At 38.7% G+C, this 18,403-nt stretch overlaps 1 protein-coding gene across 5 annotated transcripts in view; it reads right to left on the minus strand.

The window, feature by feature from the left end:
* Window positions 1-1,040: 1,040 nt before the first annotated feature.
* Window positions 1,041-18,403, minus strand: part of LOC129779468 (protein spaetzle-like) — a 109,741-nt gene continuing 92,378 nt past the window's right edge. For all 5 annotated transcript variants that reach the window (XM_055786981.1, XM_055786973.1, XM_055786965.1 and 2 more), the window contains one exon: window positions 1,041-1,404. In XM_055786981.1, coding sequence (XP_055642956.1) covers window positions 1,221-1,404 — 184 coding nt within the window. In that variant the 3' untranslated portion in view covers window positions 1,041-1,220. The remainder of the gene's footprint in view (window positions 1,405-18,403) is intronic.

Below are 18,403 nucleotides of genomic sequence, written 5' to 3' on the forward strand. Positions count from 1 at the left end.
AAAATGGACCAATCAAAAATGGGCACATAGTGCATTTTGACAATGCTTGATATTTCACAATTATTCAATGTTATGTTATTCGTTATGATAGATGCGTAGATATATTTCCTATCAATTGATGCAAAAACCTTTGCGATCTATTGAGAAATGCTCGAGTTATAAGCGTTCCAAATCTTGCATTTTTCCTACTTGTTCAGTGCCTAGATTTCCATTTCACCCCCTATATCTTCCGGTTAGACGTAGTCCTACGTCAAAAGTTATGTGAATAGATAAATGATAAAATAAACAAATAAATAAATCAATAAATAAATAGAAATGGTCAATCAGAATCTACCCAAATGTTTCTATTGCTTGTGTCCTATATGAAAATTAAACGTTTTAATTACATGCATCTGTTACATTTCGTTCAACTTCAAATAAATGGAACAAAATATACAACGTAAAGGTTCACAGGAATACACGAAAAAGCTGCAACAGATGCCCACAAGTTTGGCGTCAAAAAAATGTTTATCTTCCAAATAGGACTCGTACATTTGTGGATGAGAACCGAGAAGCGTCCGCCTAAGAAGTTTGTGTAAATAAAGTTAAATTGTAGTTTGACCTCTCCGGCGAATTCGCTCACCTACTTGCATTTCCTCAACAGAATCCGATTTAACAAACAGAACATTTAATTCCACTTCATCATCTGGACATAGTCGTGTTTTGTGCTTGAGGTGGTTTCTGCTGGACTGAAATGTGGTGCCAAAGTACACATCCTCTGGAAGCAAGTGGGAGCAAATAGCTAGACGCAAATTAACGAGATTTCTCCGTTACAGTCTATGCGAGACACTGTCGTTTCTCCAACAAATATGTATATATGGGCGATAAAAGCAAATGCGGTCTTACTTCTCTGGTACTTACTTGAGATGGATGTGACAGAAAATGAATATTCACGCGGATGATTTGTTTCTGCCAAAATTGTGAAATCATTCGTATGTTCGCTGGCTGTCCATATCGATGTAACACAAAATTTCTTTCCATTTTACGAATGAGAGATGTGGTCAGTGCTATACAATTTTATTTTTTTATTTAAAATTACAACATATGGCCTATTGGTTTAATTATCTTGTACATTAATGAAATTTCACAAACGAAATTTTTCGAGAAAACATCACCCAATTGTATTCTGAGTAGCCTTTCCGTCACACTTTTGTCGTCTTGTTACTCGATCCACCGCCGTTTCATGGTCTTCTCAATGGTTTAATCACACACTTGCAGCAGGATGGCAGCCGAATCGTTTCCTTGTACAGCTCACCAGTTTTGGGATGCACAGCCAGCAGGGTTCGATAGTGATACAGCTGCTTGCACTCTGTACGGTACAGGGAGGTTAGGTGATCCAGTGCTTCACACGTTTGTCCCGGGGAGCTGTAATAACAAACAAATGCCGTTCGAATGATTCAAATATTATAAAAAGGGGAAAAAAGTGTGTTTCTGTTGAGCTGAAGTAATAATTTCCATAGAACAGTTTAAGGCGCAATTACGATGCAAAAAGTAATTCTATCGTTAAATTCATCAATCAATGCAAAATCATTCGCGTTTATTTTTAAATTCAATTCACGCCCTCTATTGCTGTCAAAATTTCCAATCAATGTAAACCATTAGCGTGTGTTAATAAATTTATCGTTTATACGAAATAATCGAAGTGCAAATCCGCCTACGCTTTCTATGGAAGAATTCCATTAATCTTTTCGCTCGAGACGCGTCTCGGTATATTTTGCAGACATTTATGAAATTAAACTGTGAATCTTTTGGCTATTTTGCCATTCTTTAGTTTTTGTGATGAAGTAAGTGGTTTCCCAATCAATAGGCTTGTGTTCTGTCCTTCTTGTTTATAGTCATGGCTTTTAACTTCATCTCACTAACTGTTTCTTAAATTTCAATCGGTATATTGAAATTAAATGAGAATGTAGCAAGGAGTTTTGGTAAAAGTATCACATTTCCTTAGTGGGAATTAATATGCTACACAACACTTCCTCGGAATGAAAGCTGTTTTTCTATTCTCACTTTTTATATCCAATTTCTGCTCCAAGTTGATAAAGTGGACAATCAATATCGATTGTGTCTCGTTTTAATCAATTTCTAACATATTTTAGAAATAAAGTTACAGCTAAAAATCACCGAGTCTAGTTTTGATTGTTTTTTGGTAATACAAACTCAAAAGCAGACGATCGTGAGGTAGGTACAATGCAACCATTCGGCTAATGAACCTTTTGGAACGAGTTGAAGCTTATTCGCTTCAGTACTGAACTCTCTCCTAGTTTAGGTAAAAAAAAATTGAAATCAATCGTTACGATTTTTATGGGAAGCCGAAGCACATGTTTTTCCATACTCAACGGTTTCTATTTTGATGTAGAACTCGTTTGTTATGCTGGACGGAAAAATAGCTGATTTTTTTATAGCGCTTCAAATATTGAAAGTTCAACAATCCATCAGAAATTAACTAAACATATATTAGGCAACTTAATCCTTTCCGCAACTTAATGTCCAACTAACAACGTAATCCAATTAATTTAGCAACAACTCTATAAATAAAATTTGCCTAGGCTGAAATTTCCCATATGATCAATTAGGCTCTTCTTTAAATATCAGTTTGAGTTACTCAATACCTAGTTTGTATATCTCTATGAATAATTTTAAGATCTATATGAAGATTATTCAATTAATCTTCAAATTCCTGTAATTTTTTCTCACATTCAAAACAATTCAAATTTTCTTGGAGCTGTACCTGTCTTCGTTTTACTGAACTACCTAATTCATTAGGTGTTTTAGGTTTTTAGGAATTGGGTAATTTGCTATAGCACTAAATTTAGAGTCGTCCGGCAACATACCATGCTATGTTACTTTATGGCCCAGAAAAGTAACTTCTGTACTGAAAAATTTACATATTTGAGGTTATAGAATCTCAAACGTTCGAAAACTGTAGTCAAATTCGAAAGATGGTGATTAACTGAGCATCCTATAACTATAATATCATCAATATAAATGAATGCTGATTCTGGAGTTAAACCTGCCATTGCAATAGTCATCATGCGTTGAAAACTATTCGGGCTTATGTTTAAGCCAAATGGTAATCTAGTGTATTGATAATGTCCATTTTGTGTTGAAAATGCTGAAAATTTAGATTCCTTGTCCAGGAGTATTTGATGAAACCATGACATGAGATCTAGAGTTGTAAAATATTTTGCTCTCCCGAGTTGGTCTAAAATATCATAAATTCTTGGTAGTGGGAATTTGTCAGCTAAAATGTTTTTATTTAGCTGTCTGAAATCAACCACTAAACGGCCATTTTTTGGTACAAGAAGAATTGGAGAATTATATGATGAAATTGAAGGTTCAATTATATTACTCTCTAACATGTTATTCACTTGTCTATTTATTTCTTCATGTTGGGTATGTATAGTCTCATAATTGGGAATATATACAGGAACATTGTCATTAAGGACAATATTTTGTGAGTAATAATTATTTTGGGTTACTGCTTCTTCCGGTAGACAAAATATGTCTTGATAATTATCAATCAAGTTTTTGAATTTATTCCTAGCATAGAAAGGAATTTGCTCAATATTTATATTTTAATGGATTTCTTTGCATGCATATGTATCGTGCATGCTTTTATTTATTATTAGTATAGCATAATCCTTTGCATGACTTAAAGTAGATTTAAATTGAAAGTAAGCAATGTATAAAGGTTCATTATTGGTATTTACAAATTTTACATAGGGTTTCCGTGGTGAGATCATTGTGTTGCCATAGAAAACACCTGGGAAAATTTCTTCGGAATGGACTACCATATCATCTGAAATATTCAAAAATGGTATTCTTCTGATGACTTCACTACGCCCTGGTAACATGAAGCCTTCATTCAAATTATCTTCTATAGGTATTGATATATGTACATTTCCTATGTTTAACACGTTCGTCGCCCAATGCGCTGTTTTTGGGTTTCTCGCGGGGCCCAACTTGCGAATGAATTATTAAATGAAGATCAAACTCAGTTTGTAGACATCTTTTACATGATCTGGTGATTTTTTTTCTATATGAAGACGAATTGGCAATAATAGCACATGCCAAAGTCATATTATACGGGTTTCGCAGAAAACTGCAGTACAAACCATCCGTATTATAAATTGAGAAAAAGTATAGTATAAATATTATATTAATATGGTCATGGTTTTATTATTTTTCTACATATCCTATAGTTACATTTAGGTGCCTGTCGAATTCCTTTTGAAAATCCTATTAAATTTGAACGAGGAAAGTGTCAAAGTGTCATATCTGGGTAACGGGGCGTCCAAAGTGTTAATGTAAGTATCCTGTATTCGTAATCTATCAGACACTTATAGTTTGTCAAAAAATCTCGACCTAAAACACCATCTGCCACTATTGGTAGGTAGGCAGTAACTAAACTGACCTGGATAAAGTTTGAAGCATTTAGATTGATTGTCAAATTAGGTATTCCAGACCGTAACAATTGTCCAGTTAGTCGACATCTGTGTTCAATTGTTACTGGTTGGCTAAAAAATAATTGGGATTCGAGGTTCCTGCTTGTGTTGGTTGACAAGTAGGGTGATTTGTAGTATTGTTGTTAACTGGTACCAGAGATTGATTAATATTGTCCGGTTGGTTTTGCGAATAATATTGATTGTCAATTATTGGTCTCTGTAGTCGAGGAATGTCTTGCTGGTTTGCTAGATACATTCTCGCTGGGTTATTGTTTCTATTAAAATTTCTATTCGTTCTTCTATTGAAGTTTTGGCTATAATTTCTGTTAATTGGATATTCTTATACATGTTGGTTAAAATTTATATTGTCATTCATCGAGTATCTAGGTTGATATCTAGGTTGGGAAAATGACTTCTGGTTTATTCTATCATTTCTCATTTGGTTTCTGTTGGTGAAATTACGATTTTCATATCTGTTATTAATTTGATTGAAGTTGTTCGGCTGTCTATTATTTTTGACAGAATGCAGAACGACTGTATTTGTGTCATTGTTGTTGGCTTTCTCATTTTCTAACAAGATATCGGTAGCTTCTTGGAGATTGTCGAATTTATCAACTCTCAGCATCATTTTAGTCTGTTTGCATGATGTCTCTTGGATAATGGTCTGAATAGCCGCTTTTTGAGAAATTTTCTTTGCTACATCATCAGAATTTTTTTTGACGTAGGACTACGTCTTTCATTTCTATACCGGGGTGTAAAATCAAAGTTTCGAAAACGAAAGCGTTACGCCGGAGACCGAGATTTTGAGCATTAATAGCTCCTAAAAAACTGAACGAAATGGTATGATGAACACTTCATTCGAAAGATAAAATGTCTACGCGTTATATACTTGTTACTTTTTGATCCAAAAACTTGTTTCAATAGTCTTAAAATTGATTTCAAAACAGGCTATTGAATACACCAATCGGTATATAAGCGAGCGCCACTCGGAAATCCACTCAGTTCTAATTGAACAGCGATTGGAGCATGTTGTCGCTGTTGTGGTGAAGCTCTTCGTTTATCATGAAAGCGCGAATGAACGGTGTCACCAAGAGCCTGTTTGTGCACCTTAGGCCAGAAGGGAATCCATCAGGAGAAGAGTGACGCCGCAAATGGTTCCCCGGGAAGAGATCGGAGCAGCCGCCACACACACACATACACGCGCGGAACTCTTCGTTTGGATGCCATTCAGCAAAATAAGCTGCCAGTTCCCCTGGGTACTGAAAAATACATTCATGCGAAAGAGTTCATTTTAATGTTTTTTATCCATGTAACACTGCGACCAAATATTTTTCAATTAAGTGCCATTAACAGGTGGTTATCGAGTGACATTAACCACTGGTGGGCTTCGAGTATCGAGGAAAATCGGGAAAAATCTAATCGTTGCTGAAAAATAATCTGCCAGTTCCCCTGGGAATTGAAAAATACATTTATCCGAAAGAGTTTATTCAGTCGTTCTTTCTAGCCGATTTTTCAAAGTTTGGAGTAAATTAGAGGAGCATTTTATCGCAAATCGTACCAGAAGTACAAAATCCTACGTGACTCTCAAAACAAACGATTCGTAACTTTCGTTTTCATGCGTATGTGGGTACGAGGATTGCAAGGAGTGATGATACCCACACGTATACATACGCATTTTCACACATACACGCACTCCTCACCCCACAAACCCATAAAGACGAATGTTACGAATAGTTCGTTCTGAGAGTCGCGTAGGATGTTGTACTTCTGGTACGATTTGCGATAAATTAACAACGAGTAAATTAGAGGAGCATTTACCTCTAATTTACTCCAAATTTTGAAAAATCGGCTAGAAAAAAACGGCTGAACGTATCAATATGAAACGTTCACGGGCATTTGGAAAATAAACTAAGCTAAAAATTTGGCGTGCAACACATTAGAACTCATTGTGATATTGGCAGAATTACAGTGGATTTTGTAAAGCACAATAACAGTACTGGTTTGGCACTTTTTTGAAATCGATGCAAAAAATTTAAATATATATATTTTTTTGTCGTCAAAGTAACAAATTATCATTGTGCGGAATTTATATGCGATGGTTCATATATATATATATATATATATATATATATATATATATATATATATATATATATATATATATATATATATATATATATATATATATATATATATATATATATATATATATATATATATATATATATATATATATATATATATATATATATATATGTAGATATATATGTTGAATAATTCAACATCGAAGACGAAGGGATAATTTTTCATTCACCCTGAAATATCTGTCTCTATATAAAAACCTAGTGTCACGATGTTCGTGGTCGAACTCCTCCGAAACGGCTCGACCGATTTTCATGAAATTATGCTCAAAAAACTTGGTAGGTATGGGAATAGGACGTAAACTATATATGATACCGCTAGTGTATCGATTACCATATGTTTAATACCGATTAGGGTGGCGCTATGCAAAAAAAAAATAATAGCTTTTATTTCAATTTTTTTTTCTTAAATTTGGCATAAAAGTGTATATAACCTCGAAGGTTCACCCTCATCTCCTATTTTTAATCGTGATTTGAGTATGTTGGCATAAATAATATACAAATAATCGACCCGTATCTCGTTTTTCGAAGAGAACGAATTGATTTACGTTGTTTAATGACATATGACTAGTTCGGCGACTACACAGCGACGCGAGAAATTGTGAATCAAAGAAAAAACAATCTGGAGTTCATCGTTGACACCCACCGTTCAAACGCCGCTTTCCATCTTCTGCTACAATGGTAATAATGTTCCTAACGTTCACCATCTTAACGAAGAATGACTTGCGAACGATAGAGAGGTAAAGAGCGATCGACTGTGATTCTAGACAATCAGAAGCAGTGTGAGGAATAATACAATCCCTTGCGAAACGCTATCATGACCAACGCCGACACAGCCTTTGCTATTGCCAGGCTCAAACGCATGCATTGTCATGATATTACAGTACGTGTGTTCAAACAAAAAAAACAGGAAGTGGGTTATATCTATGGTATAACCGCAAGGGTGACGTAGGACTATCGTTGATTTAGAGATCATTTGTATGAAGTTGAATCTGAATTCATTCTGAATGAATGAATATTTGGAGAACTTCGAAAACGAGAGCGTTACGTTGGAGGCACAAGGTTTTATGCATCCAATATTGGATACGGAAATATCCTACTGATGGGGAAGAATAATCTTCAGAAGCTATCCTGTTGATTGCGATTGATTGAAAAATCACAAAACCTAATGTATTTGGTGGTCACAGTGTTTTTTTTTTTTTTTCCAAAATATATTTTTTATTAAGGCACATGTGGCGTTAGCCTGACGGGGCCGGGAGTCCAATATTTTGACAATTTTTGTCTTACAACTATGTTAGTAATATGTAACCGATTACTCGCGGTTGGCTCGAGGTTAGTATTACAAGTGTTCTCATAATTGATATGTTGCAGTCTTCGATGCTCTATACGTGTGCCCGACACGGGCTACTTCCTATTGGGATGCAGCTGACCATTAATCAGCAACGCTCCCTAGTCTGTACCCCATATCTAGCGTGGTGCGTCTTTCTCGACTCGAGGAATCCAGGATAGAATGGTCACTAGCCGGCGCAATCATCAGTTCGTGTAGAGTTGTCATAAGCGGTACAACCTTTGGCTCTTGTTGAATGATCAGTGGACTGCACAACCTTTGGCCCGTGCATCTGTAAAGAGTGTGTGTATGTATTGCCGCGACTAAGTAAAAGTTTATCGATCGGGTAGGAGGGTTATGAAACGGGGACACAACGAAGGAAACATCATTAAACGTTGACATCGGCGTTTCTGAGGAACAGGTATAGATGAAGCAGAAGATCAGGATCCCGACTACCTAAGATATCCCGGACGGGGATATCCGATTGTCTGCCTTTTGCTCTCAGTGCTCTAGAGAGCTGAGAGCGAGCAGCATGGAACCGGATACACGACCAGACAACATGCTCGATGTCGTGGTAGCCATCGCCACAATCACAAAGATTGTTTGCTGCGAGCCCAATGCGATAGAGATGCGCGTTTAGGTTGTAGTGATTGGACATAAGCCGAGATATCACGCGAATGAAATCACGACCTACATTCAATCCCTTGAACCATGCACTCGTCGAGACCTTAGGGATAATCGTGTGTAACCAACGACCGAACTCATCTTCACTCCACATGCGCTGCCAACTAACGAGTGTGTCCTGACGAGGAATGTGAAAGAATTCGTTATAAGCAATTTGCCTTTCAAAAAGTGTGCCTTCTGAAGCGCCCACCTTAGCTAGCGAGTCCGCTTTCTCATTCCCCGGAATCGAGCAATGAGAGGGAACCCATGCTAAGGTAATCTTGAATAATTTTTCGACCAAAACACTCAATAGATGTCTTATTCTTGTTAGGAAATAAGATGAGCGTTTATCAACTTTCATTGAGCGGATTGCCTCTATTGAGCTGAGACTGTCTGAAAAAATAAAATAATGGTCGATGGGCAGTGTTTCAATGATCCCTAGAGCATAGTATATCGCACCCATTTCTGCGACATAAACGGAACAAGGATCTTTGAGTTTGAAAGAGGCACTGGAATTTTCATTGAAGATGCCGAAGCCAGTGGACCCGTTTATGTATGAACCGTCAGTAAAGAACATTTTATCAGATCCAACTTTCCCATATTTTTCCGAAAATATCGACGGAATAACATTGGAGCGCAGGTGATCTGGTATTCCATGGATTTTTTGTCGCATGGACAGATAAAAAATGACAGAGGAATTGCAAAAGTATGGGAAGCAAACTTGGTTGGAGATGCCTGGTGAAGGGTGCACGTCGTGGGTAAGGTACTCATGGTATAAAGACATAAAACTTGACTGAGGAGTCAGCTGGAGTAGATTTTCGAAGTTATCAATCACCAATGGATTCATGATCTTGCAACGGATGAGAAATCTGTAGGATAATTCTGTGAATCGAAGAGTAAGCGCGGGTACTCCTGCCAAGACTTCGAGATTCACCGTATGTGTCGAATGCAAACACCCCATTGCTATACGCAAGCAACGATATTGTATTCTCTCCAGCTTGAGAATATGAATCCTGGCAGCTGATCGGAAGCAAAAACTGCCATATTCTAACACTGATAATATCATTGTTTTGTACAACTGAATGAGGTCTCCTGGATGGGCACCCCACCATGTTCCGGTTATTGTTTGGAGAAAATTGATTCTTTACTGGCATTTCTGTTTCAAATACGCAATGTGTCTCCCCCAGGTACATTTAGAATCAAAATATACACCCAGGTATTTGAAAAACATAGAGTGTTGGATCGTTTTGCCGGATAGGTAAAGCTGGAATTGGGCGGGTTCGTGCTTCCTAGAAAAACGACCATTTCAGTTTTCTCCGTAGAGAATTCGATACCCAGCTTGAGGGCCCACGTGAACAGATTGTTCATGGTATCTTGCAACGACTTTTGCAGAGCGACGGGATTAGTACCCGTGATGGAAATAACTCCATCGTCTGCAAGTTGTCTCAGCGTGCAGTCTCTAGTTAGACAATCATCCATATCATTGACGTAAAAACTGTACAAGAGGGGGCTTAGGCAGGAGCCTTGCGGTAGGCCCATAAAACTGTAACGAGAAGATTTTGAGTTGCCATGAGAGAAATTCATGTGCTTTTCTGACAGTAAATTGTACAGGAAATTATTCAGAATTGGTGAAAGTCCACGATTATGAAGCTTCTCTGAGAGAATTTCCATGGAAACTGAATCAAATGCCTCTTTGATATCGAGAAAAACGGAAGCCATTTGTTCTTTGCGAGCAAATCATTCGTCCCTTTACCTCGGCGGAAGCCAAACTGCGTATTTGACAGCAAATTGTTCGTTTCGACCCACTTGTCTAAACGAAGTAGAATCATTTTCTCTAACAATTTGCGAATACAGGATAACATTGCAATCGGCCTATACGAGTTGTGATCGCAAGCCGGCTTGTTGGGTTTTCGTATGGCTATCACTCTCACTTGTCTCCAGTCATGCGGGACAATATTCAGCTCCAGAAACTTGTTGAACAAGTTCAGCAAACGCTGTTTTGCCAAGTCGGGAAGATTCTTCAACAAGTTGAATTTAATCTTGTCCGACCCCGGAGCTGAATTGTTACATGAGAGGAGGGCAATTGAGAATTCTACCATCGAAAAATTCTCATAATCGCATTGGAGCGAAATATCGCGTACGACGCTTTGTGCAGGAACAGAATCGGGACAAACCTTCCTTGCAAATTTGAAAATCCAACGGTCAGAGTATTCCTCACTTTCATTGGTATGGTTCCAGCCACGCATTCTCCTAGCCGTATTCCAAAGAGTACTCATAGCGGTCTCCCTTGACAAACCATTGACGAACTTCCGCCAATATCCACGCTTTTTTGCTTTAATCAGACCTTTTAGTTTGGCTTCTAGAGCTTGGTACTTTCGAAACCATTCCACTAATCCAGTTTTCCTGAATTTTTTGAAAGCGGATGATTTTTCAAGGTAGACCTTTGAACATTCCTTGTCCCACCAAAGTGATGGAGGACGACGTCGGAAAGTGGTAGCCGGTACACGTTTCTTTTGAGCTTGAAGTGCGCTATCGTAAATCAAACTTGATATAAAATTATACTCTTCAAGGGGAGGAAGTTCATGCATCGAAATGATTGCTTCAGATATTAATTCTGCAAATTTTCTCCAGTCAATATTCTTCGTGAGGTCATACGCAATATCGACTGACTCACTAGATTTTGATTCATTGGCGATCGATAAAATTATTGGTAGGTGATCACTACCGTGGGGATCTTGGATTACCTTCCATGTGCAATCCAGGGATAATGAAGAAGAGCAGAGAGATATGTCTAGCATGCTTTTAACGCCCATAGCGTCACAGTGTTACATGGATAGAAAACATTCAATTAAACTCTTTCACATGAATATATTTTGAAAATTCCCAGAGGAACTGGCAGATTATTTTCAGTAACGATTAGATATTTCCACATTTTCCTCGATACTGGAAGCCCACCAGTGGTTAATGCCAACTCGATAACCACCTGTTAATAGCCGCGCGTGTATGTGTGTGTAGCGATGTCTTCCCAGGGAACCGTTTGTGGCATCACTCTCCTCCTGATAGATTCCCTTCTGGCCTAGGGTGCACAAACAGGCTCTTGGTGACACCGTTCATCCGCGCTTTCATGATAAATAAAGAGCTTCACCGCAACAGCGACAACATGCTCCAATCGCTGTTCAATTAGAACTGAGTGGATTTCCGAGCGCCGCTCGCTTATATACCGATTGGTGATTTCAATAGCCTGTTTTGAAAGCAATTTTAAGACTATTGAAACAAGTTTTTGGATCAAAAAGTAACAAGTATATAACGCGTAGACATTTTATCTTTCGAATGAAGTGTTTATCATACCATTTCGTTCAGTTGTTTAGGAGCTATTAACGCTCAAAATCTCGGTCTCCGGCGTAACGCTTTCGTTTTCGAAACTTTGATTTTACACCCCGGTATAGAAATGAAAGACGTAGTCCTACGTCAAAATAATGAAATGGAGAATGAGCTTCATTACAACATTACACGTATTCGGCCCCATACCTTGCTGGATGTATTCGGTTGAATGGCAAAAGCGGGGATTACCTCATATGTACATTTTTAGTTTGGATAGTCAACAAAATATGACCAGAGAAAATCGATAGTGTAATTTCCTCAAAAATTCCAGATGATCAACTATTAACACGTATTCTGAAATCCGATCGAGTCAAAATTACTCGAATCGATTGCAATATCGCATTCTGTAATCCGTTCGATTTCGACGTATTGTACAAATGTGGCAATCTTGAAACGCAATGCGATATAGACGTCATTGAGCTTCATGTTCCATTTCTGTGAAGCGTAAATTGTTATGAATTTTCGGGTGAAATAAACACGCTTTTAATACAAAAATTATAAATGAAACATGGGTTTATTATGTGTTCAAGAGAACTAACATGTCAGATTCGTTATTGAAATACACACAAACGTTTCACGTATGTGTAGATCTTTGAACATTTACACATACTTACCATACATTAGTAATTTTCATTCAACAACCAACATATTCACTACAAATAATTTTTATGGCAGAACAACGTTTGCCGGGTCATCTAGTATCTGTATAAGAAGATTCTACAGGAACGTTCTAGGACCCAATTGCAAGCCGGTTAATAAGTTTAATTGGATTTGCTGTTGAGTTATTTAGCAAAAAATTGTGTCACTTCAGAAAATCTCTGGAAAAAACAGAGAAAAATAGTTTTTTTTTCATTTCTTTCCGATATTGTTGCCCTGTTCTTCTAATTTGTTCGTCGAGTGTAGAATAAACGTAAAATAATTTGCTCACTTCTCGATTGGTGGCCATCGGAGCAACATCGTTGCCGGTGAGCGTCGAGTAGGAATGGATTGTCTTTTTAGGGCAAGTGAAGGAGAAGTATGGAGAAGTATGGAGAAGTGTTCCTTTCCACAAGGGCCCTTCTCACGGCTAGAGACGAATGAACTGAAGAAGTTTAATACCAACTATGGAATGGATTGGTATGGGATGAAGCCACTGTTGAAAGCTAGCGAGTCAGCGAGCGGACATCATTTATTCCTAATGCTGATTTCACCCACATGTACACATACGAGGTCTGTTCATCGCGTTATCGCGACTTTTTAATTCACGCGGGCTACATATATTCGATTCTAGATTTTTTTTTTGGCGTAGGACTACGTCTTACATTAAGGGTGCCAAATCAGGAAACAGTTCACGTTTTTATGAAATGAAGTTAACGTTAATAAATATTTTTTGCTGCGAAAAGATTTTAACGATTTACATACCAATCGAATTGGAAATTTTCTAAGATTTGTTTGATATGCTAAACATTACAATCCCATAGTCTATATATGGTTTAAATTGATGCAAATTGGAAGCATTCCCCTTTCCCCATACATTTGTTCTGTCCATTTGTGTGCTTTACCGAACAGAGCTGTCAATAACGGGCAACTTATGCAGCCGCTATAATAGAAACAACGAAGAGGGATAGCGAAAAGAGAATATTTGGGAAGTAAGCTCCACCCTTGCATAGCGACTAAACTGTCGCTGGCGTATAAGCATTACATCTCCTCTGACGGAAATTCTCAAAATCTTTATGAGCCCGAAACAACAAAAGTCGCTTATTCTGCACGTTTTGTGTTTCATGTTTTCCCTCGAGCTGTGAACGCTAGCGAATATTTCACATGGCGTGTGTTTCGATGTTTCATGTTTATCGCTGCAACTGTGTGCATCTGTTAGACGCGTGTTTGATGCTTGTTGAATGGCGATGCGCGGAAGATATCTCTCGTTAAATACTCAGTGAAATGCATGCATTGATATAAAGAAAGAAATTGCGACATATGACCAATTAATGAATTGTTCTCGCAAAGGCAAGAAAGAATCGTTGCTTCTCGAAATGATTCTACAAAACCACGCAAGCCATTAAAACTCTTCTGGGTTCCCGGAACTTTTTACTGAAGAGTTATTTATGGAATTTCGACGTATTCGCAAATAATATCCGAATTGATAAACCAAAAAAAAAAAATTAAAAAAAGATTGCGTGGTCCTACGTCCTAAGCGGTCGTGTCTCGGATACAACCCCTCGACTATTTTGTGGCATTATGTTGGTACTCATGTCTTATGCTGACAAGTACGGCTATTTTGATTGTTCAGTTAATTTTTGGCATCTGCTTTTCTTACACGTGTTTTGGTTCATCTTCGATTTTTGCCTATTGCATATCTCTAGAGAAATCCCTCTGTAGTGCTGAAGCAAAATCGCACAATGGAACGGGATAGAGTAGACCACTTTATCTACAAGAGCTGTTCTAAAAGAATCACGATTATTGTATACCTACGGATTACTTATATTCGAATTCAGTTGTTGACGTGCTCGGGCTTCGGGCACGCTTTGCGTCGTTTACATCTTTTCGACCTTCCGAGAACATTTTTTAACGTCTTTTACTACGTCTTTATGGTTACGTAGGCTACGTTTTTAAGAAATAAAGTTAACGTTGATAACTATTTTTGCTGCGAACTTATTTGAACGATTTGCATATATGCTATAATTACAATGCCATAGTCTGTATATGGTTTAAATTGATGAAAATTGGAAGCATTCCCATTTCCCCATACATTTGTTCTGTCCATTTGTGTGCTTTCCCGAACAGAGCTGTCAATAACGGGTAACTTATGCAGCCGTTAGGACAGAACGGAGACGAATGAATCGAATAATTTAAAGTCTTCGTAAACAGAGGAAAAGAAGAAGAAGAAGAATAGAAACAACGAAGGATAGCGAAAAGAGAATATTTGCGAAGTAAACTCCACCCTTGCATAGTAAGTAAGCTGTCGCTAGCGTATAGGTATTGCATCTCCTCTGAGGAAAATTCTCATAATCTTCCTGTGCCCGAAACAATAAAGGTCGCTATTCTACTTGTTTTGTGTTTTATGTTTCCCCTCGAGCTGTGAACGCTAGCGAATATTTCACTTGAAGTGCATCTGACTATGCATATAAAGGGTGTGTCACATCAAATTGCATCACGGAAAAAACGCTGTAGAAATTCGCCCAGTAGACCGATCCTTTTGAAAATTTTAGACAGTAAAATAAAAACTATTAAACAACTTTTGGCATTTTCTTTTTATTCATACTTCGAGCCCAAGCCCGTATGCTCGCACCTTCCTCTTTACCCCGTCCATAAGGTTCTGTACAACGTCAGGTTGTAGTTTTTGACGTAGGACTACGTCTAACCGGAAGATATAGGGGGTGAAATGGAAATCTAGGCACTGAACAAGTAGGAAAAAATGCAATATTTGGAACGCTTATAACTCGAGCATTTCTCAATAGATCGCAAAGGTTTTTGCATCAATTGATAGGAAATATATCTACGCATCTATCATAACGAATAACATTTCATGAGATAAATAATTGAATAATTGTCAAATATCAAGCATTGTCAAAATGCACTATGTGCCCATTTTTGATTGGTCCATTTTGTGCTCCTCAAATCGTACCGACCAAAACGGGCAACCAGAGCAGCAGCGAAATACAATGAAGCACGATTGGAAAGGAAAAAGAAAAAATATGAACAAAACATTGGTCGCAGTCTCACACATGCGTAATTCTCGAGCCAGGCAGTCAGCTTAAATTCCCCGCTCCGCTGCCGTAACGATCATTCTTTGTGTGGACACCGACTGGACAACACCGTTGCTGCACGAGCTGGACGGCGAGGGATCGAGTGCCTTTCTCAAGGCAAGAGGGCGGAGGTGGTAGCGCTGGAGTAGAGTAGAGTAGAGTTTTCAAAGGGCCTTTCTCAAGGCTAGAGACGAATGAACTGCAAAAGTTTAAAGTCTCTATAATACAATACCTTCCTTCCTTCCGTAACGATCATTCTCATTCAAACCGTACACCACATCGGTTCGCATCACAACACATCAACAAACCAACCCAAGCAGCCATGTCTGGACATGGTAAAGGAGGAAAAGTGAAGGGAAAGGCAAAATCCCGCTCGAACCGTGTTGATCTGGAGTTCCCCGCAAGGGTAGCTAGGCCGAGCGCGTTAGTACCAGTGCACCAGTCCACCTAGCCGGCGTTATATAGTTTCGGCCGCCGAAGTGATCGAGTTAGCTGGCAAAGCTGCTCGCGACGATAAGAAAACCCGCATTCGGAACAGAACACATTCGGTTCGGTGGACATCAAGACAACAGGCAGTTGCAGCGAGTGGCGAGTGGCAAACGCAATCGCAAAACGGCATCAGGTAGCAGAAGAAAAAAAAGACGGGTGGGTAATGTCGGGGACATAACCGGAGTGACGTAGGACTATACAAAGGGGACAGCTTTTGCTAAATATATATTTCGAATATATTTTTTTATTTTCTTCTCCTACGTGAATACCTACCTATCTACCTGAAAAATGGATTAGTTTACTGTTTACTCTTCATGAACATGTAGGGGGTTCTGAAAAGAACCTTTGGTGTTGTGCTTTTGCGTTTTTTTTATATGGTTTAATGGCCCTTAAAAACGCCGTGTTTTACGGTGGCTGGTTTTGCCACCAAAGCAGTCTGTATAAACAAACTTTTTCCTTCATCTACCTGCTGCCGTTTTGCGATTGCGTTTGCCACTCGCTGAAACTAGTTGTTGCCACCGAAATGAATGTGCTCTGTTCTGTAGGCGGGTTTTCTTATTGTCGTGAGCAGCTTTGCAAGCCAACTCGAGCACTCCGGCGGCCGAAATTCTATAACCGCTATTAGGTATACTGGTGCTCCGGCACCAATCCGTTGATGTGATGTGAAATGATGTCATACAACCACACTGATTTACGGTTTGAAAGAGAATGATATATTTTTTAGCGGATCCGCGCGTTTTGTACTTTAGCGGTACACGCTCACAGGATAGAGACAAATCGGCAGACTCAGCCAAAGGGGCGAGTCCAACGAGACGAACGAATGAGCGTTAAAAGACAGCGATGGCAAAAAAAATACATTCATTACGATTTGTTCGCTCGTTGGATTCACATGCAGGCTAAAAAGGGTCCTTTTCAGGATCACAAAATTATGTTCAATCTAAAGAGTTTATTGTTTTGTTATCACTCGATATCCCCATCTTGTTCGGCTAAACCTTTCTGTTTAGCGATTGCGTTTGCCACTCGCCACAGCTTTCACAGTTGGAAAATTTCTTCCCATCCAGCTTGTGACATATTGTACAGTAAATTATATTCAATGGCACGTCGCATTACCACCACTCAGTGTCGGATTGGAGGTAATTTTAACCTGTAATTGAACATTTGCGATGACAGTGGTATAGTGTCGACCTTCAATGTGGGGTCATAATTTGGATCTCTATGTTTACAAAAATGTCCAACTAAATATGTCGCATTACATGTCCGTCCAATTAGCTTAATGTCGAACTAATTGTAAATTACTGTACTTTCAATCTGGAAACAATTTAAGAATTGGTGAAAATTGAATAATCAGGAAAGTCCCCAACTATCAATAATCTCAGAACAACTGCCAAATTCACATACTCATCAGATCCTGGCAAACAAATTATGAAAAAATCAATTTGTGTTTTATTATTATTTTGGATATTATTGTAGAAAGCATTGAACTGTATTTCGTAAACTCTTTTTTGAAAGGTTTAATGACCCTGATAAGCGCCTTGTTTTATGGAATGGTTCCAATTTAGAAAACTTAGTACTCGTGGTTTTGAAAAAAACCATTTCGAACGCCCTCGATGCCGCCTTGTTCTGGATTTGTCACCAAAGCAGATTGTAAAAAGAACAAACTTTTTTCTTCTGCTACCTGCTGCCGTTTTGCAATTGCGTTTGCCACTCGCCACTCGCTGCAACTGCCTGTTGTCTTGATGTCCACCGAATGTGTTCTGATCCGAATGCAGTTTTTCTTATCGTCGCGAGCAGCTTTGCCAGCTAACTCGATCACTTCGGCGGCCGAAACTAAACACGGTTCGAGCGGGATTTTGCCTTTCCCTTCACTTTTCCTCCTTTGCCATGTCCAGACATGGCTGCTTGGGTTGGTTTGTTGATGTGTTGTGATGCGAACTGATGTGGTGTACGGTTTGAATGAGAATGATCGTTACGGAAGGAAGGAAGGTCTTGTATTATAGAGACTTTAAACTTTTGCAGTTCATTCGTCTCTAGCCTCGAGAAAGGCCCTTTGAAAACTCTACTCCAGCGCTACCACCTCCACCCTCTTGCCTTGAGAAAGGAACTCGATCCCTCGCCGTCCAGCTCGTCCAGCAACGATGTTGTCCAGTCGGTGTACACACAAAGAATGATCGTTACGGCAGCGGAGCGTGGATTTTT

This window comes from Toxorhynchites rutilus, chromosome 1 (genome assembly GCF_029784135.1).
Source record: "Toxorhynchites rutilus septentrionalis strain SRP chromosome 1, ASM2978413v1, whole genome shotgun sequence".
Taxonomy (NCBI): domain Eukaryota; kingdom Metazoa; phylum Arthropoda; class Insecta; order Diptera; family Culicidae; genus Toxorhynchites; species Toxorhynchites rutilus.